At 56.0% G+C, this 17306-nt stretch overlaps 1 protein-coding gene across 1 annotated transcript in view; it reads right to left on the bottom strand.

Moving 5' to 3' along the window:
- Positions 1-451: 451 nt before the first annotated feature.
- CFAP46 (cilia and flagella associated protein 46) overlaps positions 452-17306 on the bottom strand; it is a 126112-nt gene continuing 109257 nt past the window's right edge. The window contains exons 47-59 of the mRNA XM_058544333.1: positions 16465-16595; positions 15794-15900; positions 14813-14892; positions 13067-13225; positions 5989-6062; positions 5777-5837; positions 5671-5706; positions 4943-5045; positions 4057-4169; positions 2747-2828; positions 1974-2110; positions 1800-1880; positions 452-597 (exon numbers count right to left, since the gene is read on the bottom strand). Of these exons, the coding sequence (XP_058400316.1) occupies positions 476-597; positions 1800-1880; positions 1974-2110; positions 2747-2828; positions 4057-4169; positions 4943-5045; positions 5671-5706; positions 5777-5837; positions 5989-6062; positions 13067-13225; positions 14813-14892; positions 15794-15900; positions 16465-16595 (1286 nt within the window). The 3' untranslated portion in view covers positions 452-475. The remainder of the gene's footprint in view (positions 598-1799; positions 1881-1973; positions 2111-2746; positions 2829-4056; positions 4170-4942; positions 5046-5670; positions 5707-5776; positions 5838-5988; positions 6063-13066; positions 13226-14812; positions 14893-15793; positions 15901-16464; positions 16596-17306) is intronic.

Here is a 17306-nt window from a genome sequence, read left to right on the forward strand (position 1 = left end):
AACTGTCTCCAGAGGCCCACCTGCTGCTGAAGCCTTGTGGGATGGACGCGGCTTCCCGACGACTAAGACCACAGGGAGCACACAGAGCAGGGGAGGGTTCTGGTGGTCTCGGCCGCTGTGGGGTTGGCCCCGGATGCATTCCTCACCCCCACCTGCCCCATCGAGCCCCCAGAGATATTCTCCCCCTCCTTGAGGGCCCTGTGGGCACTGGGTGGGAGGAGATCTTGAGGAGGGAGCCACAGAGCAGGCCAGACCCCCGGGAGGACATGGAGGCAGGTGCCGCCCTGTGCGGAACTTGGTGGGGGGTTGGCCTGGGCAGTGCAGCCCAGCAGGAGGCCCTGGAGGAGGGGTCGGGCTGCGGCCAGGGCTGGAGATCCCGAGGAGGAACGGGGAGGAACGCCCGTAGGTGGGGACGCGGTGGGTCCAGGGCGGTCAGGTGGGAGCAGGGCTGTGGGGAGGTGGGCCCAGGCCGCCATCAGCTGATGGCCAGGTGCGGCAGCCCGTAGAGGACCAGGTTGAGGGTGACAGGGAGACGCTCAGAGTGGGGCTGTGGCTGGAGGCACATCAGCTTGTCCTTGGAGGTCCGCAGAGACTCGTCTGAGGGGAGAGCCGGTGGGGGCTGTGAGACGCCAGGCTCACTGGGGCAGGGCGTCCACACAGGGTGAGGAGAGAAGCGGGGGGAGGAGGCGCTCCTGACTCTGCCTCCGGACGCAGCCTGGCGGGTGGACGCTGCTACACGCCCTTTACAGACGAGGACACTGAGGCTGGAGGGGGCCAGCACACAGCCAGGGAGTGACTGCACCAGGACCGAACTCGCCTGACCCCAAGGCCCACTCTCCCCTCCACACCACAGCTTGGCACTGAGCGCTAAGAATCCGGAAGATCCCACCAGCTCTGGCTGCCTCTGCCACCAGCCAGCTGCCACCACTGACTGCAGGGAGGGCCTGCACGGGAGCAGGGTTTCCTCCCTTCCCTTTCCACGGACACAACACCAACAACAGAGGCGCGGGGGCTGTGGTCCACCCCTTGTCTACCTGACAGAAAAGGGGTCTGCTGGGCTCCTCATGCCAGCAGAGCCCGGCAGCTTCTCTCTCCAGCCCGTTTATTATTTCTGTTGGAATGGGCCTGGAATCCCACCTACCTCCTCCTCCTGGCTCACTCACTCAATCGTTCACTTACTCACGCACTCACTCACTCATGCACTCACTCACTCATTCATTTGCTCATTCATTCACTCACTCATGCACTCATGCATTCACTCATTCACTCACGCACTCATTCATTCACTCACTCATTGATTCAACAAGCAGTTACTGTTTGGCAACTACATCCTGGGCACTGTGGACCATGCGATTTTTAAATGTTAAGCTCCTTTTGTGTGGTGTATTTTGGAGATTTTGCGATTTTGAATCATCCTGGGATAAATCTTTCTTAGTTATGGCAGGTTATTCCTTTAATTTTAAATCTATAACCAGTGTTGTATTTAAGTTGTTTTTACACCGGTATCTGTATGTGAAGCTGTTACCACGTGTGGACATCAGGGTCCCACTTGCTCTGAAGGATGAGCCGGTGGCTTCTCTGCTCCCAGAGGCTGTCCCTGGGCTTTTAGAATTTGTGTGATTTGAGCTGTTGTAAAGACTAATGAGCAGTTCTGATGACCGCTGTCCGCCCAGCATCTCTGACGGCAGCTCTCCCTACAGGCCCTTACGTGTAGGAAGCGTGTGCTAACCTCTGGAGGCTATGCAGAAACAGGGGAAGTGGGGATACCCTGACCCTGCGAGGTGGGGCAGTTTCATTACCGTGGTGAACCATTTCACTGGCTCCCATCGTCTGCAGGAGACGGACGGCTCTCCCGACCGGCCTGCCAACTGTCAACAGATCTAGGGAAGAAACATCCCCTCAGACACCCCGGGAGGCTTCCGGGGAGGCCTGAAGGGCTGCGGGATAGGCCCGAGGTGCCCACGCCCACTCACTTTCCCACAAGACGCTGGCCCGAAGCGCGTTGTCCTGCAAGAGCGTCGGCCACTGGTTCGCCAGGATGCTCCTGACCCCCACCAGACTCAGAAGGATGGCAGTCTGGATGGGCTCCTCCAAGGACAGCTGGAGGGCACTGCAGGGGACCCGGCTCCCTGGGCCAGTGCCAAGGGGCTAGCCCTCCCCTCCCCGTCCACAGCCCAATGGCACCAAGTATTGGAATGTGCACATGCACTGAAAGCTCCTGGAATTCGTGAAAGAATCAAGAATTCCCACACACCCCAACGCTGAAGGCCACCTAACGAGGACAGGCATTCCAGAGTGCTGCCATGTCCCTCTGGACCGCTCCCAGCCACGGGGTGGAGCCGGGAGGGGAGGCCTCCAGCATGGGAGGGAGCTCCCCTCTGCCGACTGGCAGCCCGCAGAGGCCTGGGGTGCGTGTGATGGGGTCTGAAGCCAGCGCAGCCCCTGGCTGCCGGCCCTGCTCCTCCTGGCCCAATCCCAGAAAGCCTCAGGCCCAGCCTGGCCTGGGGTCTGCTGCCGGAGCTTTCCCTCCTTCCCTCCCCTCCCCCCGGGAGTTTGCCAGGGAAGAGTTTGGGGCAGGTCATGGAGTCCTGCTCCCTGTGGGGCTCTGCCCATGGGGTTCAGGAACACCCTGCCCCCACAGTCCCCAGGGGGCACCATCCATTGCTCATCCACCCCCAGGCTATCCGAATCAGCTGCCCGGAGGCCAGGCTGCGGCTCAAGCCAGTGCAGAGGGGACATCAGGCACCTCTTGTTCTCCGAGACCTCCATCTGCCGCCGCATGCTCTCGTAGGACCGAGTCAGGTCCAGCAGGACCATCATCTGGCACTCTGCAGGACACAGGAGGGGTGGCTCAGCGGCTGTGCGCCAGGGGTAGGGAGGCCAGGCAGGCTGGCGGTGTCACTCAGGGTGCAGGCGGATCACGGAAACCCAGCGCAATCTGCCCGAGGCTCAGACTTGATGTCCACAGGCCCTTTTCCGGGGACCCGCTGGCCGTAGGGGTACACGGGGACATTATTGGCTTCAGGAGCTGTGGACCTTTCACAGCCTCCCTGTGTGACTGCGTCGGGCAACCGGGAGGGGCTGGGAAGCCCACTCTGGGCCTGCCGCAGCTCTCCCTGCCCGCAGAGGGGTCTCAGCTCCCAGCGTTCCACACGGACGAGGCCCCAGCTGTGGGGCAGGCCCAGGCACACCCAGCCCCGGGGCCCAGGGACATAGGTGCCAGGGTCCACAACACAATACTTGGGTGTGGGTGTGCAGCGAGCCCCCGGGATGCAGAACCGCTGCTCCACTTCCCAGCGGTGGCCTGCCTGAGGGCAGGCTTTGGGGTGTCCCCCAGGCAGGCAGAACCGGCAGCTGTACGAGGACAGGCCTTGGTGGGAGGAGCGGGGGCCCCCGGGCGATGCTGTCGCCCCCACGTGCTGCCTGGGGAGCTCACGGATTTCTTCCACTTGCCCTCTCATCTGAGACGGCTTGGAGTGAAAGTGTCCAAGAAACCCTGTGCACCCCCAACCCCGGGTAAGGAACCCGCCGGGTGACCTGCATACGGGGTGGGGGCATCTTTGACGGGTCCCCTGGCAGGGCCCCCTGGCGACTGTGCAGAGCGGCCAGCCGCCCAGGAGGAGGTCAACCCAGGGCAGGCCAGATGGTGTCCTCGGGCGGGGGGGCACCTGGTGGTCTCCTCTACTCTCAGCGAGAGGGAAACCAGGCCCAGCGCAGCCCCCTTAGACCAGAAGGACTGATAAGAGGGGTTGTGATCAGCGCCTGCTGGAAATGCATCCTCAGCCTTCCCAGAGCCTGCAGGCACAGCAAGGAGGGACGACCCCCGACTCCTGATGCAGGCCATGCCTGCCTGGCCTGGAACTCTGAACTGGGGTCTCTGAGAGACAGAGGGGCACTGAGGCAGGAGGCGTTTCTTCCTCAGGTGGCCTGCCCTCTGAGCCCTTTATCAGGCAGATGCGGTGTGACGAAGATGCGGGCCCCGCTCTGTCCCCCTGTGGATTCATCTTAGGCCCACAGGTCCTGGCAGAGAGTCGGGCTTTCCCGGCCCCGCCTCACCTTCTAGGTTCATGGCGGCCAGCCTTTCCACTAACACGTGCGACAGGACGTGCTCCATCCCGTAGAAGAAGAAACCGCTGCAGCCGCCCAGGAGCTGCTCCCACTCAGCCTGGCTGCAGAGGGAAGGGGAGACGATGTGTGGACAGGCAGACGCCCACAATGCTGCAGCAGGGACCACTCTGTCCTGAGGCCCTCAGGGCTGCGGCTGCAGGCGACACCCTCCCAGAGGCCGTCCTGTGTGGTCCTCACTCCCCCACCCACGCCTGTGCTGAGGCAGAACTAGCACTGCTCTCCCCATGTCCTCAGTCCTCCGTCCTGTGCTGACGCTCGGGGGCCCTGGGAGGCTGCTCCAGGTGGCTCTCCTGAGAGTGGACCTCGTGTCCCTGGAATGAACCTCCGTCTCACTGGGCAGGGGCTCTGGAAAGTGCTAGAAGGGCACTTCCCTGATGGCCAAGCACGCTCAGGTCCCCGAGGGCACCCACAGGAGGCTCTTCCTGCCCCCAGAGGCCCGGCGCTGGTGGTCAGGGGCGCAGACCCTGCGCTGGGCTGGCCGGGACCTCATGCGGGGGCACGCTCCTGGGTGCCCAGGTTCTCATCTGAAAGTACGGATGAGGACAATGACACCCTCCTCCAGGCACTGCAAGGACCAAGGAGCCCAGTGTGTGATGAAGAAAAGCTGGACACCAGGAGCCTCTGTGCCAGGGAGGAGGGACAGGACAGCATGGGGGGGTCAGGGCAGGAGGGGGCCTGTGGGAGCGAGAGGGGAGAGAGCGGGAAGGAGAGGAGAGGGACTGAGGACAACAGCCCCCCGGGTGTGGGCACCCCTCCAGCTGGCTCCCTGAAACTGCCCACCGCGGCTCAGCATCCTGAGAACCCAAACACACACCTTGGGAAGTGTGTGTTTCCCAGGTGTCCCTTCCATTTCGCAGTGAATGTGTCTCGGTATCTTTCCAAAATTTCCCGGGTTACGGAGACAGGAGTCAGTGTTCCTGCGATGAGAACTGAATGTTGACAAAACCCAGGCGCTCTGTCCCACATGTGGAGCGCTGAGGGGCTGCGGGCGGGGCCTGTGCCCTGGTGCCCTTGGGTGGCACCTGGACCTGGACCTGGACCTGGACCTCTCGCAGGGCACAGGGCCCGGCGGAGTCCACATTTACTGCTTGTGGAAATGTGAGTGCTCCTCCCCTCCTCATGGAGAGATTTTAGAAATCAATTCAGCAAACGGAAAACCCAAGGAATTAAACCCTCAGAGCCGCTGGGCGGCAGCCATTCCCGCTGTGCCCGAGCAGGGGTGCCAGGAGCCACTTCAGGTTTGTTCCTCACACCACGGTCATCCTGACTTGGCTGTGGTCGTGAGAGGAGGGCCTCAAAGCACATGTGCATCCCGGGCAGCGTGACCCCAACCCCCCTGTGGCCTTTGTAACAGGAGGCAGCTGAGGGCAGAGGCCGAGCACAGGACGTGGGAGCGGAGACCAGGGCAGGGCAGAGGCTGAGGCCACAGCACTCAGACCACGTTGTTCCGTGGCAGAGCCGAGGCCACGCCCTGACGCCGTGGGTGGTGTGGGTGCATGTGCTATGTGAGTGTCTGTTGAGGAGCCCTTGGGACGTGCTCACCTATGCCCTGGGCCTCCTCGTAGGGGTCTACGATGACTGGGCCTTGGTTAAGGAGAAACAGGACCACAAACTCGGGTGTCTCCGGCGGCAGCGCATCAAAGGATACACGTGAAGTTGTCTGAGTCGACTACGAGGCAGTCAGGGGGGATTAGCCGGGGCATGCTGCCCTACAACAGACAGGGGTCCTTGGATGTGTCCCGGGAGGCAGGCTGGCCTCACTCCGGCCAGGCAGGGGCCAAGCCTCAGGCCGAGAGCTACCTGTGGGACCCTAGGCTCCCCAGGCCCTCAGCCCATGGCCAGCGGCCCTGTCCCGCCTACCTTCCCGCCCTTCTTTCCTGGACTTCTCTTCTTCAGCTCTTTGCCTCTGCCTTCCTTCTTTTTCACGTTCCCTTCTGTTGAGGACAACAAAAAGAAGTGGTGATGTTCTGGAACTAGATAGAAGTGGTGGTACACAACATTGTGAATGCACTAAATGCCACTCAACTGTTCACTTTAAAATGGTTAATTTTATATTGTGTGAATTTCACCTCAATAAAAAAACAAGAAGTAGTGAGAACAATTGATTTTAATTTTTGTAAGTCGAAATGGCAGTACTTTGACAAATATAAAGACTCACAAGGCTGGGAGAGGCGTGGGCCAGAGACCTCAAGAAAGGAACCGTCTCCAGAGGCTCCCAGGCCCCCCCGGCTGACCATTCGCACAGCACGTTGAGCACCCGCCAGGGTGCCTGCCCAGGCGGCCTCCCCACAGGGCCGGGCTCTGCTAGTTCCCCTGCCTCCTGCACGAGGGTTTACAACCCCCTTGCTGCACTGCACTGTTCTGGTGGCTCGTAGGTTCTTCTGGAAGTTCTGGGAGGAACCAAGTCTCTTCCTCTCTTTCTGCCCTCCCGTCCTTCCTTTCTGTCTGCGCTGGAAGTATGACATGAGGCTCTCCGCCAGGTCCTCACTTCTTTTTCAAACAACCAATTTTTGTCTTTGTGTCTATTTTGTTGACGCCTGCTGGTGTGTTTATTGCAGCCTTTCCTCTCCTTTCTTTGGGGTTTTTTGCTGTTCTTGCTCTAACTTCTTAAATTCGATGCTTAGCTTACAAAGGGACACCACTTCTCCTTTCCTCACATAAACACTTAGAGCTACCAGGTCCTTCTGGGCCCTGCTGCCCAGACACATCTTGCTGGTCTTTGACACCCCATGACCGCTGCTTCTGAGTCCACGCAGCGTTTACAAGTGTGTCTTTTAATTTCTAGGTGTGCAGGGATAGCGGTGGTTTCTAACTCATTCATTCTGTGGACTCAGCCAATTTCCGTGGTTGTTCCACGTGTACCTGAAAGAATGTCTCTAATGTCCAGACACGGAGTTCCCTCTGCCCCTTCAACCAAGGCTGCCATTGTGTTGTCCCAATCCTCTCTTTTTCCCTCTCTTTGGTTGCGTGCCCGTCAGTGATGAGGCTGGAGCCTCCCCCGACGGGGACGGACCACCAGCCACGCCGGGGTCATTACTTGTGCTTCACCTGTTTCGAGGCTACTCTGCCTTCCTGATGAAGTGACCGCTGTCCTGCTGTGACGGCCTGTCCCCAGCAGGGCTGTGGCTGCAAGGTCCTTCCAGCCGACAGGGACACAGCCCCCTTTCTGCTCACTCTGCTGCCCGCTCTTTCCAGCCTGCGGCTTCCTGAGGCGGCATCCTCTTGGTTCAGGTGCGTCTCTGCAGCAGCCCCTGACAGACGTCCCCGCCTGCTGTCCCGTAGAGGGCAGTGTGGCCTGTTCCCCCTCTCTGGTCAACGATCTACATGGACTAATTTCCACCCGGCTGTTCTGACGTCTTGTCTTGCTCCGTGTGTGCTGCTCCATCCTCGGCGCCTTCCAACTGGACTGAGGCACCGGGTTCATTTGTTTTTCTTATTCATTTTCCTTCTTCACTGGTTGGAATTTATACAGCAATTCTCCCTTTGGGGGTCATCTTACCGTGGACCTTTAACACCCAAGTAGCATCCCCCCAGTGTGAACAGTCCAGGGCTCTGAGAACACTTCACTGTGGGGGCTGCAGGATCCTTTCTGTGACCACTTGTAATGCATTTAAAAAGACTTGACTCACGTTTGCCAGAATTTTAGTTCAGTTGTGGTGAGAGTCTAGTTTCTTGTGGCTGCTGTAACAAATAACAACAAATGTACGGGCTTAAAACAATACAAATTTATTATCTGATGGTTCTGGAGGTCAGAAGTCAAAAGGGGATCCCCTGGACAAAACCCAGGTGTGGGCGGGGCTGGTTCCTCCTGGAGGCCCCCGGGGGGATCGGTTCCAGCTTCCAGAGGCACCCGAGTTCCTGGGCCCGTGGCCCCTCCCTCCATCTCCACAGCCAGCAGCGTTGCCCGTGTTCGTCTCTCTGCCCCCTGCCTCCCCATTATGAGGACCCTTGTGATGACACCACAGCACCCGCAGAATCCAGAACCACCTCCCCATCTCAGGGTCCATCACTGAGTCACGTGTGCACAGTGTCTCTTACTATGTCAGGTCACGTACTCAAAGGTTCCGTGATCGGGATGTGGTCGTCTTTGGGGACTGTTACTCTGCCGACCCTACCGCATGTTCTACACCCTCCCACCGCACCACGACAATGCTGGCGATGCAGGGCAGTGGGACAGGAGGCCGTTTCCAGAAACGGTGTGCGGACAGTTGGGACTCACATGGAAGAGGAAACTCAGACTTCACACCACACACAAAAATTAACTTCACAGGGAGGGCAGATAGAAATGTGAAAGGCAAAAAAACAAAAAAAATATGTATGAATAGCTTTACGATCTTGAGGTGAGAAAAGACTTAAAAAAAAAAAGAACCCAGGAGCCGGCCTGGTGGCACAAGCAGTTAAGTGTGCGTGCTCCACTTCGGTGGCCCGGGGTTCACAGGTTCGGATCCCGGGCGTGCACCAACGCACCACTTGTCAGGCCATGCTGTGGCGGCGTCCCATATAAAGTGGAGGAAGATTGGCATGGATGTTAGCCCAGGGCCAGTCTTCCTCAGCAAAAAGAGGAGGATTGGCAGATGTTAGCTCAGGGCTGATCTTCCTCACCAAAAAAAAAAAAAGACCCCAAAAGCACCAGCTACTAAAAAAGATTGTCACATTGGACTATATTAAAATGTTTTCTTCATCAAAAGACACCATTTAAGAGAATAAAAAGACAAGCTACAGGGTGTGGAGAGTTTTCTGTAGTTCATAGAAATGATAAGAAAATTTACATCCCAATACATCAAGAAAACCCTACAAACCTAAAGAACAAAATCCAGATAACCCAACAGATAAGCTGGCAGAAGACGAGAACAGCTTCTTCACAGAGGAGGACTTCCCAACAGCTGATGAGAAGTGGAAGGACTCTGCCTCACCAGCAGGGGCAGGGACTCGTGCCCGAGGCTCCACCCTGACCCCACGCGGCCACGCCCCCATGCGCACCCGGGGAAGCAGGCTCACGTGCCCCGAGAGGCTTCTAGAAGGGCCATGGTGTTTGCCACCCTTCATTTTCCACCCCTCATCGTCTTTTCATTTCACCTGGCTTTCTGTGAGGAGGCGCATCTTGGATCGCACATTCTCATTCATGTGGAGGAGCTCTGCCCTCTAACTGGGGTGTCGAGACCACTGGCAGAGAACGTGATCAAGGGTGTGGCTGGATTGAAATCTACTGTCTTCCCATTTGATTTCCGTTTGTCCCTCTGTTCTTTGTTCCATTTTCCCTCTTTTTCTGCCTTCTCTGGGTTAATCAGCATTTGTTTGTTTGTTTGTTTGTTTTTTGTGAGGAGGATCAGCCCTGAGCTAACATCCAATGCCAATCCACCTCTTTTTGCTGAGGAAGACTGGCCCTGTGTTAACATCCATGCCCATCTTCCTCCACTTTATATGAGACGTCGCCACAGCATGGCCTGACAAGCGGTGCGTAGGTGCGCAGCGGGGATCCAAACTCGGGCGGCCAGCAGAGGAGCGTGCGCACTTAACCACTACGCCAGGGGCCCTTGGGTTAACCGGCATTTTTTACGATCCCATTCTGTCTTCTCCCTTGGTGTATTAGCTATAACTCTTTGTTTTGTTTTTGGTGGTGGCATTAGGTCACACCTTCAGTTCATCACAGCCGACCTTCACGCACTGTCCCAACACATCATGTACGGTAATGACAACAGCACAGCATCCTTTATGTCCTGTGAAACTGAGGACGAAGGAGTTACAATTTCCCTAGATTAGGGTGAAACCACGCCTGTACCTAAGAGGTTCACATGGGAAACAAAGTAACCACAATTTCTGAGCTTGCCTTGCAGAACAGCAGGAGCACCGCTGATAAGAGAGCAGCTTGCTCACAACCTGACTAAGCATGGCGCAAATGTCACAGACTAAAAACTCACCGCATGCAGCACATAGAACTCCCCCGAATTTGCACACATGGGCCAGGAAGGAATACGAAAGACAGTTGCGCCTGCGCCGAGGACTCAGAACTTCAGCCCCAAGGCCACATGCTCCCCCTCCCCCACCTAAAACCCCAGATACAAACCCCTGCTGGTAGCTTTTCAGGGAGTTCAGCGTTATATCGCTTTGCAGAATTCCTACTTTCTTCCCCTACACCCGTGTCAGATCGGCTTGCTTCGCAGCAGGTGGGCGAACCCACCTCAGGTTCGCTGACACTGCCTCTCAGCCTTGTCCTGTCCCGCCTCACATTTCACATTTATATGTTATAAAGCCCCACTACATGTTGTTACCATTTTTTTTGCTCTAAACTGCCCAAATCTTTTAAAGAGATTTTAAAAATAAGAAAAAAGTTTTAAATATTTACCCACCTATTCCCCATTTCTGGTGGTGTTTATTTCCTTGTGAAGATGCATATTTCTGTTTTTTTCCTGCCTGAAGAACATTTTCTAGCATTTCTTGTAGTGCAGGCAGGCCTGCTGGTGAAGAATTCTTTCAGCTTTTCTGTTTCTGACAAAGTCTTTATTTTACTGTATTTTTAAAAGTTATTTTCAAAAATATTTAGATTGGCAGATTTTTTTCGCTAATAATGTAGATGCTGTCCACTGACTGCTTGCACTGTTTTTGTTGAGAAGTCCGTTGTCACTCTTGTATTTCTTTCTTGATCCACAATGTGTCTTTTTTCTTTGGCTGCTTTTAAAATACGCTGTCACTCATTGATAAACCAATAAATCATTGATTGGTTTTAATCAATCTGACTATGATGTTCCCTGGTATAGTTTTCTTTTTGTTTCTTGTGTTTGGGGTTCATTGAAACTCTTGGATCTGTGGGATTACAGTTTTCATCAAATTTGGAAAAAAAATTGGCCTTTATTAATTCAAATATCCCCCCTCCTTGAGGATTGTAATTACAAGTATATTAGGCTGGATGGAAATTAATAACAGAAACTCGAACTAAACTGAGTCACAAGGCCTGCAGGGGGAGCTCTCACCCCATCACATGGTCAACCTCACCAAACAGGAAGAGAGCACACCAGCATCTCAGACAGGAAGTACAACTACTGACTACGGAGGGCAGATTTCTGTTCCCACCCAGCAACAGCTCAGCCAATCAGAAACACCGCACCTCAGCCAATGAGAAATGCCACAGCTCAGCCAATGAGAAACACCACAGCTCAGCCAATGAAGAGCCGTTGCCACCCTGAACTGTCACTCTCCCCCAATGGGCTTTCCTTTAGAACAGCCCCGCCCTCTCCCCCTCCTTCTCTATAAAAGCAGCTCCCTTCTTTGTTCTCTGGGTTTGCCTATGGTTCTCCATAGCATGCACAGCCTGAACTGTAATTCTTTTGGCTACTCCTGAACAAACTCATTTTGAGATAAAATAACAGAAAATTCGCTTTTTAAGCTGACAGCTGCTTGAACTTGTCCAACAGCTCACTGATGCTCTGTTCATTGGTTTCAGTCTTTTCCTATGGCTATTTCTTCAGGTTCACTGATCTTTCTTCTGGCGTGTCTAATTGCTGTTCATGCTAACATGTATCTTCCATCTCAGACAACGTCTTTTCATGACTAAAGTTCTGTTTGGGTCTTTGTATCTTCCATGTCTCTGCTCAACATGCTCAGTCCTTCCTCTCCCTCCATGGACACATGGAATATAGTTATAGGAAGTGTTTCAATGGTCTGTTCACTAATTCTGCACCTGCATCATTTCTGGGTCTGTTTCTGTGGATTGGCTTTGCTCTTCACTATGGGTCACAGTTTCCTGCTTCTTTGCAGGCCTGGTAATTTCTGACTGAACGTCAGGTCAGACATTTGTTGGGTGCTGGATATTTTTTATTTCTATACATGTTCTTGAGCTTTGTTTTGGAATGCAGTTACTCGGAAATAGCTTGATCCATTTGAGGCTTGATTTAAGTTCTGTCAGGTGGGCCTAGAGCAGGTGTCCCTCGTGCAGAGGCAACACCTCTGGTCTTGTACTAACACCTGCGAATTATAGGATTTTTCATTCTGGCTAGTGGAAACCTGAGCCGTTCCCAGCCCTGAACGAGCTCTGGGGACCATCCTCTGCCCCTGGGGGGGTGGTTCTTTCCCTGACCTTGCAGTTCCCTCACACCGCACTGGCCAGTTCTCAGCTGAAGACCTGAGGGGTCCTCTGCGATCTGTGCAGCTCTCTCCTCCCAGTATCCCCCCTGCAAACTCCAGCCACCGTGGGTCCCCAGCTCCATCTCCTCCACTCAGGGAGACTGCCAGGCTCTGCCTGGGTCCCTCCCTCCCCCGTGCTGTGGCCTGCAGACTCTCTCCACGCAGAAAGCTGGGCTCATCTGCTGGTTTCCCCTCTCGGGGATCACTGCCCCACACTGCCTGGTCTCCAAAGTCTGAAAACCGTTGTTTCATATATTTTTTCTGGTTTTTTAGTTGTTTCAGTTGCACGGGCAAATTTGGTCCTTGTTACTTCATCTTGGATGGAAGCAAAAGTCCAATCTATTTATATTTTATTTAATTTGATATTTAGTGAAGTGCAACATATATGCAGAAAACTGCACAGAGCACATGTGTGCAGCTTGGAGAACTGTCACGAACTGGGCACATCTGTGTACCCAGCACCCGTGCCCCACCCCTGAGGCCCACGTCAGGTCCTCCAGCCTCTCCTTCACTGCTTCTCACCACTCATAAAGGACTCGTTGTGTAATGGTTGTTCACCGCCCTTCCCCTCCTCTGAAACAGAAGTTGGTGACGGCAAGAACAATGCCTGATTTCTTCTTCAGTGTATGTTTAGCACCTAACAGAACCCTTGGTACATAGGAGGTATTCTAATAAATACCTTTGAAAATGAGTGCCTAGAAAAATGTTGCAACATTTGATAATTATTTTTTGACAGGACTTAACATTCTCCTATCATAAAAGTAATTTAAATAGTTCCACCCTAAAAGTCAATATTAGTGTGGCCAAGGGTAGCTCTTACCTGTCTCCTCTTCCTGGAGGCGATTGCATAGCATTTGGAGAGAAAATTCTCGTGACACAGAGGAGACCATCCCTTCATTGAGCACAGAGAGACCTTCCAGTGGCAGCTCCAGAAGATCCCTGTCCACAATGAGGACGATGTCTGCAGCCTCGGGCTGAACTGTGGGAGGGAGGGCGCCAGCTGCAACGGAGAAACCCGCAGCGGGGAGTCTGAGGGGCTGTGTCATTGCTGAGGCCGTCTGGCTGGCCATGGGAAGAAATCTGACCTGAGCCCAGCTTGCAGAGAGGCGGGGCCCCGGGACGTGCCGGGGCTATCTGGGGGAGAGACACTGGTTTTGGTGGGGCAGCCATCTCACATCTCAGACCTGGACTCGTTGGGGCCTCTGTGGTTCTGAGGACCTGCCCCCAGCAGCCAACGCCTGAGGCAGGTCCTGGAACGCCATGGCTCCTTCTAACCAGGGAGCCCTCTTTCAAAGGATGAGGATTTGCGCCAACCCCAGTCCCTGAGGACACTCCAGAGAGGGGTCATGGCCGCTGGTGGCAGCTCCTTTAGAGGACGCTTCTCCAGGTGACCCCTGAGCCCTTGGAGTCACCGGTCCTGCCTGGCTCACTAGAGGAAACCTGCTCCTTTGACAGGCACAGCGGTCCTGAGGGGTGAGGCCACTGGACATTGTAATTCACAAAGTAACACGGGTTTACTAAACACCACACAAGGGCCTTTCCTGTCTTGATCTCGGGAATTTTTATTGCAGAATCTCAGTTCGCAAACGTGGCCTCAGGTGGTCAGACTCTGGCCTCTCAACTGGAGGGCAACACATGACTTGTTTTCCCAACAGCCGCACACACTTCAAAACCCTTCACCGACCAGCGCTCTGCACGCTGGCTCTGAGCATCCGCCTCTTGGGCGCTGTGGGAGGAGGGTGCCACCTGGAGCTTCCAGAAATCGAAGTGCTTTTTGGCAAAGTAACCGCCCCTTTTCCCTTCTGCTCAATAATCCTTTGTGGGAGATAGAAAAGTAGACAAATGAAAATGCCTTTTTAAAATGAGCAATTTATAAACTCCTAGGCTCCAGGAGAGATTAAACCCTTGCAGACACTTGATGTTCCTTTCCAGTCGTGGGGTTTGGGTGATATTAGCACATTTCAAACATTTTTAAGCCCATCAAGTGAGAAACAAGGGCATCTGTCCTGAGGGTGCAGAGACAACCATGAAGCCACAGGGAGCTCAGGCCTGCGGCTGTCCCCAGTGTACGCCGACCTTCTCCCAGGGTTGGGCTAAAACGGGAGCATTTCACCTTTTATTCATGGAATCAGCAGCACTGACTGGAAGGCCCACTTTGCCCTCCGGTCATCCGGGACACGCAAACTCCGGATGGCGACACCAACTGGTGTCGTGCTAGGATCGCATGTCGTTACTGCTACTAGTACGCACGCAGGGGCTGCCGGCCCCCTGAGGAAGGGCGGGTCCGCTGGGCTAGGTGGTGCTGTTGGCGGGGGTTGCACAAAGCCCTCCCGAGGGTGCTGGTCAATGGCTGTGCACACAACCTCTGGGGGCCTCCCCGCCCACCTGTGGGTGCTCAGCACCCTGGGAGACCCTCAGAGGGAGGCTCTCCATGCAGGGCCCGCTGGGCCATTGCAGAAAGCTTGTTTCTCTGCAGAGAATCCCAGCCTAACTTCTCCAGCAACAAGCCCTCTGCTCCTGAGGTCAGATGCCTGAGGCCTTCACAGCCTCCTCAGGCGCTGCTCACCCTGGGGCAGGGATGGCTTCCTTTCCTTGTCTTTGCTCTTCAATTTCCCCAGATCTGCGACGACTGTGGGGACCTGTGTTCTAAAAGTCAAAGGCATATATTCAGGTTCTAGAAATACATGAAAATCGCACACACTGATTTGTGAAGAGCGTGTCTCTGGACTGTTTCACTGTAAGGCCAGGCCCGCCACTCTCCATGGCTCACTTTCAGGGCCAGTCTCACTGCGATGGGGGCCTGGGATAACTGCGCACAGACGTGAGCACGCAGGTTCAGGACGGTCCCCGACCTCCTGCAAATCCAGAGAGCGCCGTGTGCCAGTTCCCTCTGCCTTCTTTCCCACCAAAATTAAGTCTAAGGGCCCTGAACCCTCAGCTGTGCTCTCCTCTCCCACTCACACCCGGGCCAGAGGCTCAGAGGGCAGAGGGGACGTGAGCAGGGGGCGCTCCCCCAGAAAAGGTCTTAAGCGGAACCAGGACTTCTTCCCAAGGACAGATGGGATGGAGTCGGGCATCCTGGGTTTGAAGGGGCCTTTGCACGGCTCCCATTTCAGTGGAACACAGTCCGAATCGGCACACAGAGAAGCTCACTGAGCACACTGTGTCATAATATCAGAGACATGCATCTCCACGTATGGACACTATCAGGAAAACAGCTCTGACTTTCCACCCGTCCCACATCCAGTCACTCAGCTTGCACCAGAAAGTTCTGGGGTCAGAGCTGGCCTTCAGGCTGAGCCCCCCACCCGTCTGCCCTCGCCCCCGGGCATCACATTCCTGAGTGCCCCCTGCACTTGTGGGGACTTGTGGTGATGGAGAGGCCCCGTGACCTCCCATCTGTTCGGAGGAGAGGCCAAATTGTGCCGCCCCCCCCCCAGGGCTCCGGCAACCTGGCTAGTGCCTCCTCTTGCCCTCCTAGCCGCCCTCAGCGTAGGGAGCGGCTCAGGCCCTTAAACACCTCAGGGAGTAACCCGTCGACAGGCACCTGGCTTCAGGGCAGCTGAGCAGTGAGAGCAGCGGTCTCAGGTACTCCTCCATGGTCTCCAGGACATCACTGAGTCTCTGCAGAAGGCACCCCTCCCTTTCTGCTTCCTGTCTCAACCCAGACAACAGCCCAGGATTAGCAGGTGTCTGAGGGACCTCGTACAGTGCCCGCGTGGTCGGAGCAAAGAGGAGGTTAGACCCCACTGGGTGGGGGCCCCGACAGGAGAGGCCTAGCTCCTGCCCTTCTGGACACAGCCTGGTGGCCAGGGGCCCAGCTCAGCAACACAGGAGGGCTCCTTGCTCCTGCCCGCCTGCCCCTTGTACCTGTCCGCCTGTCTTGGGCACGGGGGTCCCAGGGCCCCCTGCAGACAGTGCTCCCTGCCAGTTCACCTGCCCACTCCTCGAAGAGGCCACTCTGGCACCCCAGCCCCACCGGGTTCCTCTGCTCTCATCACAGAGGCGTCTGCATCAGACTTGGCTCAAGGATTCAAACAGGACTTGGCCCCCAGGCTGGGTGTCCGGCCGTGCCTGGGTCTGGATGGCCAGTGACCCTCACCTGCCTGGGCAGTGGTCCTGGCCCAGACCTCCCCACCCTGCCTCACTGCAGCCGGGCTGGGGTCTCTGTCCCTCTGTGGGGTGGGGGCAGCCCTGGCAGCTGGGCTCGGGCCTCACCAAGCCTGGGCTCAGGGCCACGTCCTCACTGTACACTTCGGCCTGGGCCTGTTCCCGGAACTGCTGGGCGCTGGCCAATAGGCAGGAGAAGGTGGCCGGGCTCACGGCCACCCGAGCCACCTTGCAGGAGCCTGCAGAGACAGACACCGCCGCTGTCCCAGTACCCGGCCTCGGAGACCTGCCCTTCAGGGCCGAGAGGCCAGCAGGTGGGAATATACGTGAACACTCAGAATTACGAGAGGAACAAATTGCGGGCAAAGGGCTTCTCCACGCGGGCGCCCGCCTGGCATCCGTTTCCCCAGGAGGAAGGCTGAGTGGCCAGGAGGCTCTTCTTCAGCCCCACGTGGAGTCACCGAGATGTAATCACCACCGGGACCCTGCAGCCAGCACCAGGGAGGAAGCTGCCTCCTCAGGGCAGGAGGATGGGCAGGGAGAGGCCGGCTTCCAGGAAAGGCCAGGAAGGAAGGGAAAACACAAACCACGTGGTGTCTGAAAGGCGCCAAGGCCGCGCTGCAGACACTTTGAGGGGCGTCAGCTGGGGGACGCACGGCCAGTCCTCCCGGACCCCAGGGACCCTGCCCTGAGACAGAGCTGGCTCGTGGTCGCTCACGGCTTTCACAAGTGTGGACTCGCACTCAGGGTGCGTGGAAACAGCCTGAGGGATCCCCAGGAAACAGCAGGCAGATGTCTCGACTGCTTCTAGGGCCTTCCGTAGTTTAAAATGAAATGGCAAGTGGGATTAAGCACCTCAGGCATAAGGAAGGAAGTGGGAGTGTCGCACTGGAGACGAGGAACTTGAGGGAGAGACAGATGGGTTCATCCCTAGGATTACGGGCTTTCCC

Source organism: Diceros bicornis, chromosome 6 (assembly GCF_020826845.1).
Source record: "Diceros bicornis minor isolate mBicDic1 chromosome 6, mDicBic1.mat.cur, whole genome shotgun sequence".
Taxonomy (NCBI): Eukaryota; Metazoa; Chordata; class Mammalia; order Perissodactyla; family Rhinocerotidae; genus Diceros; species Diceros bicornis.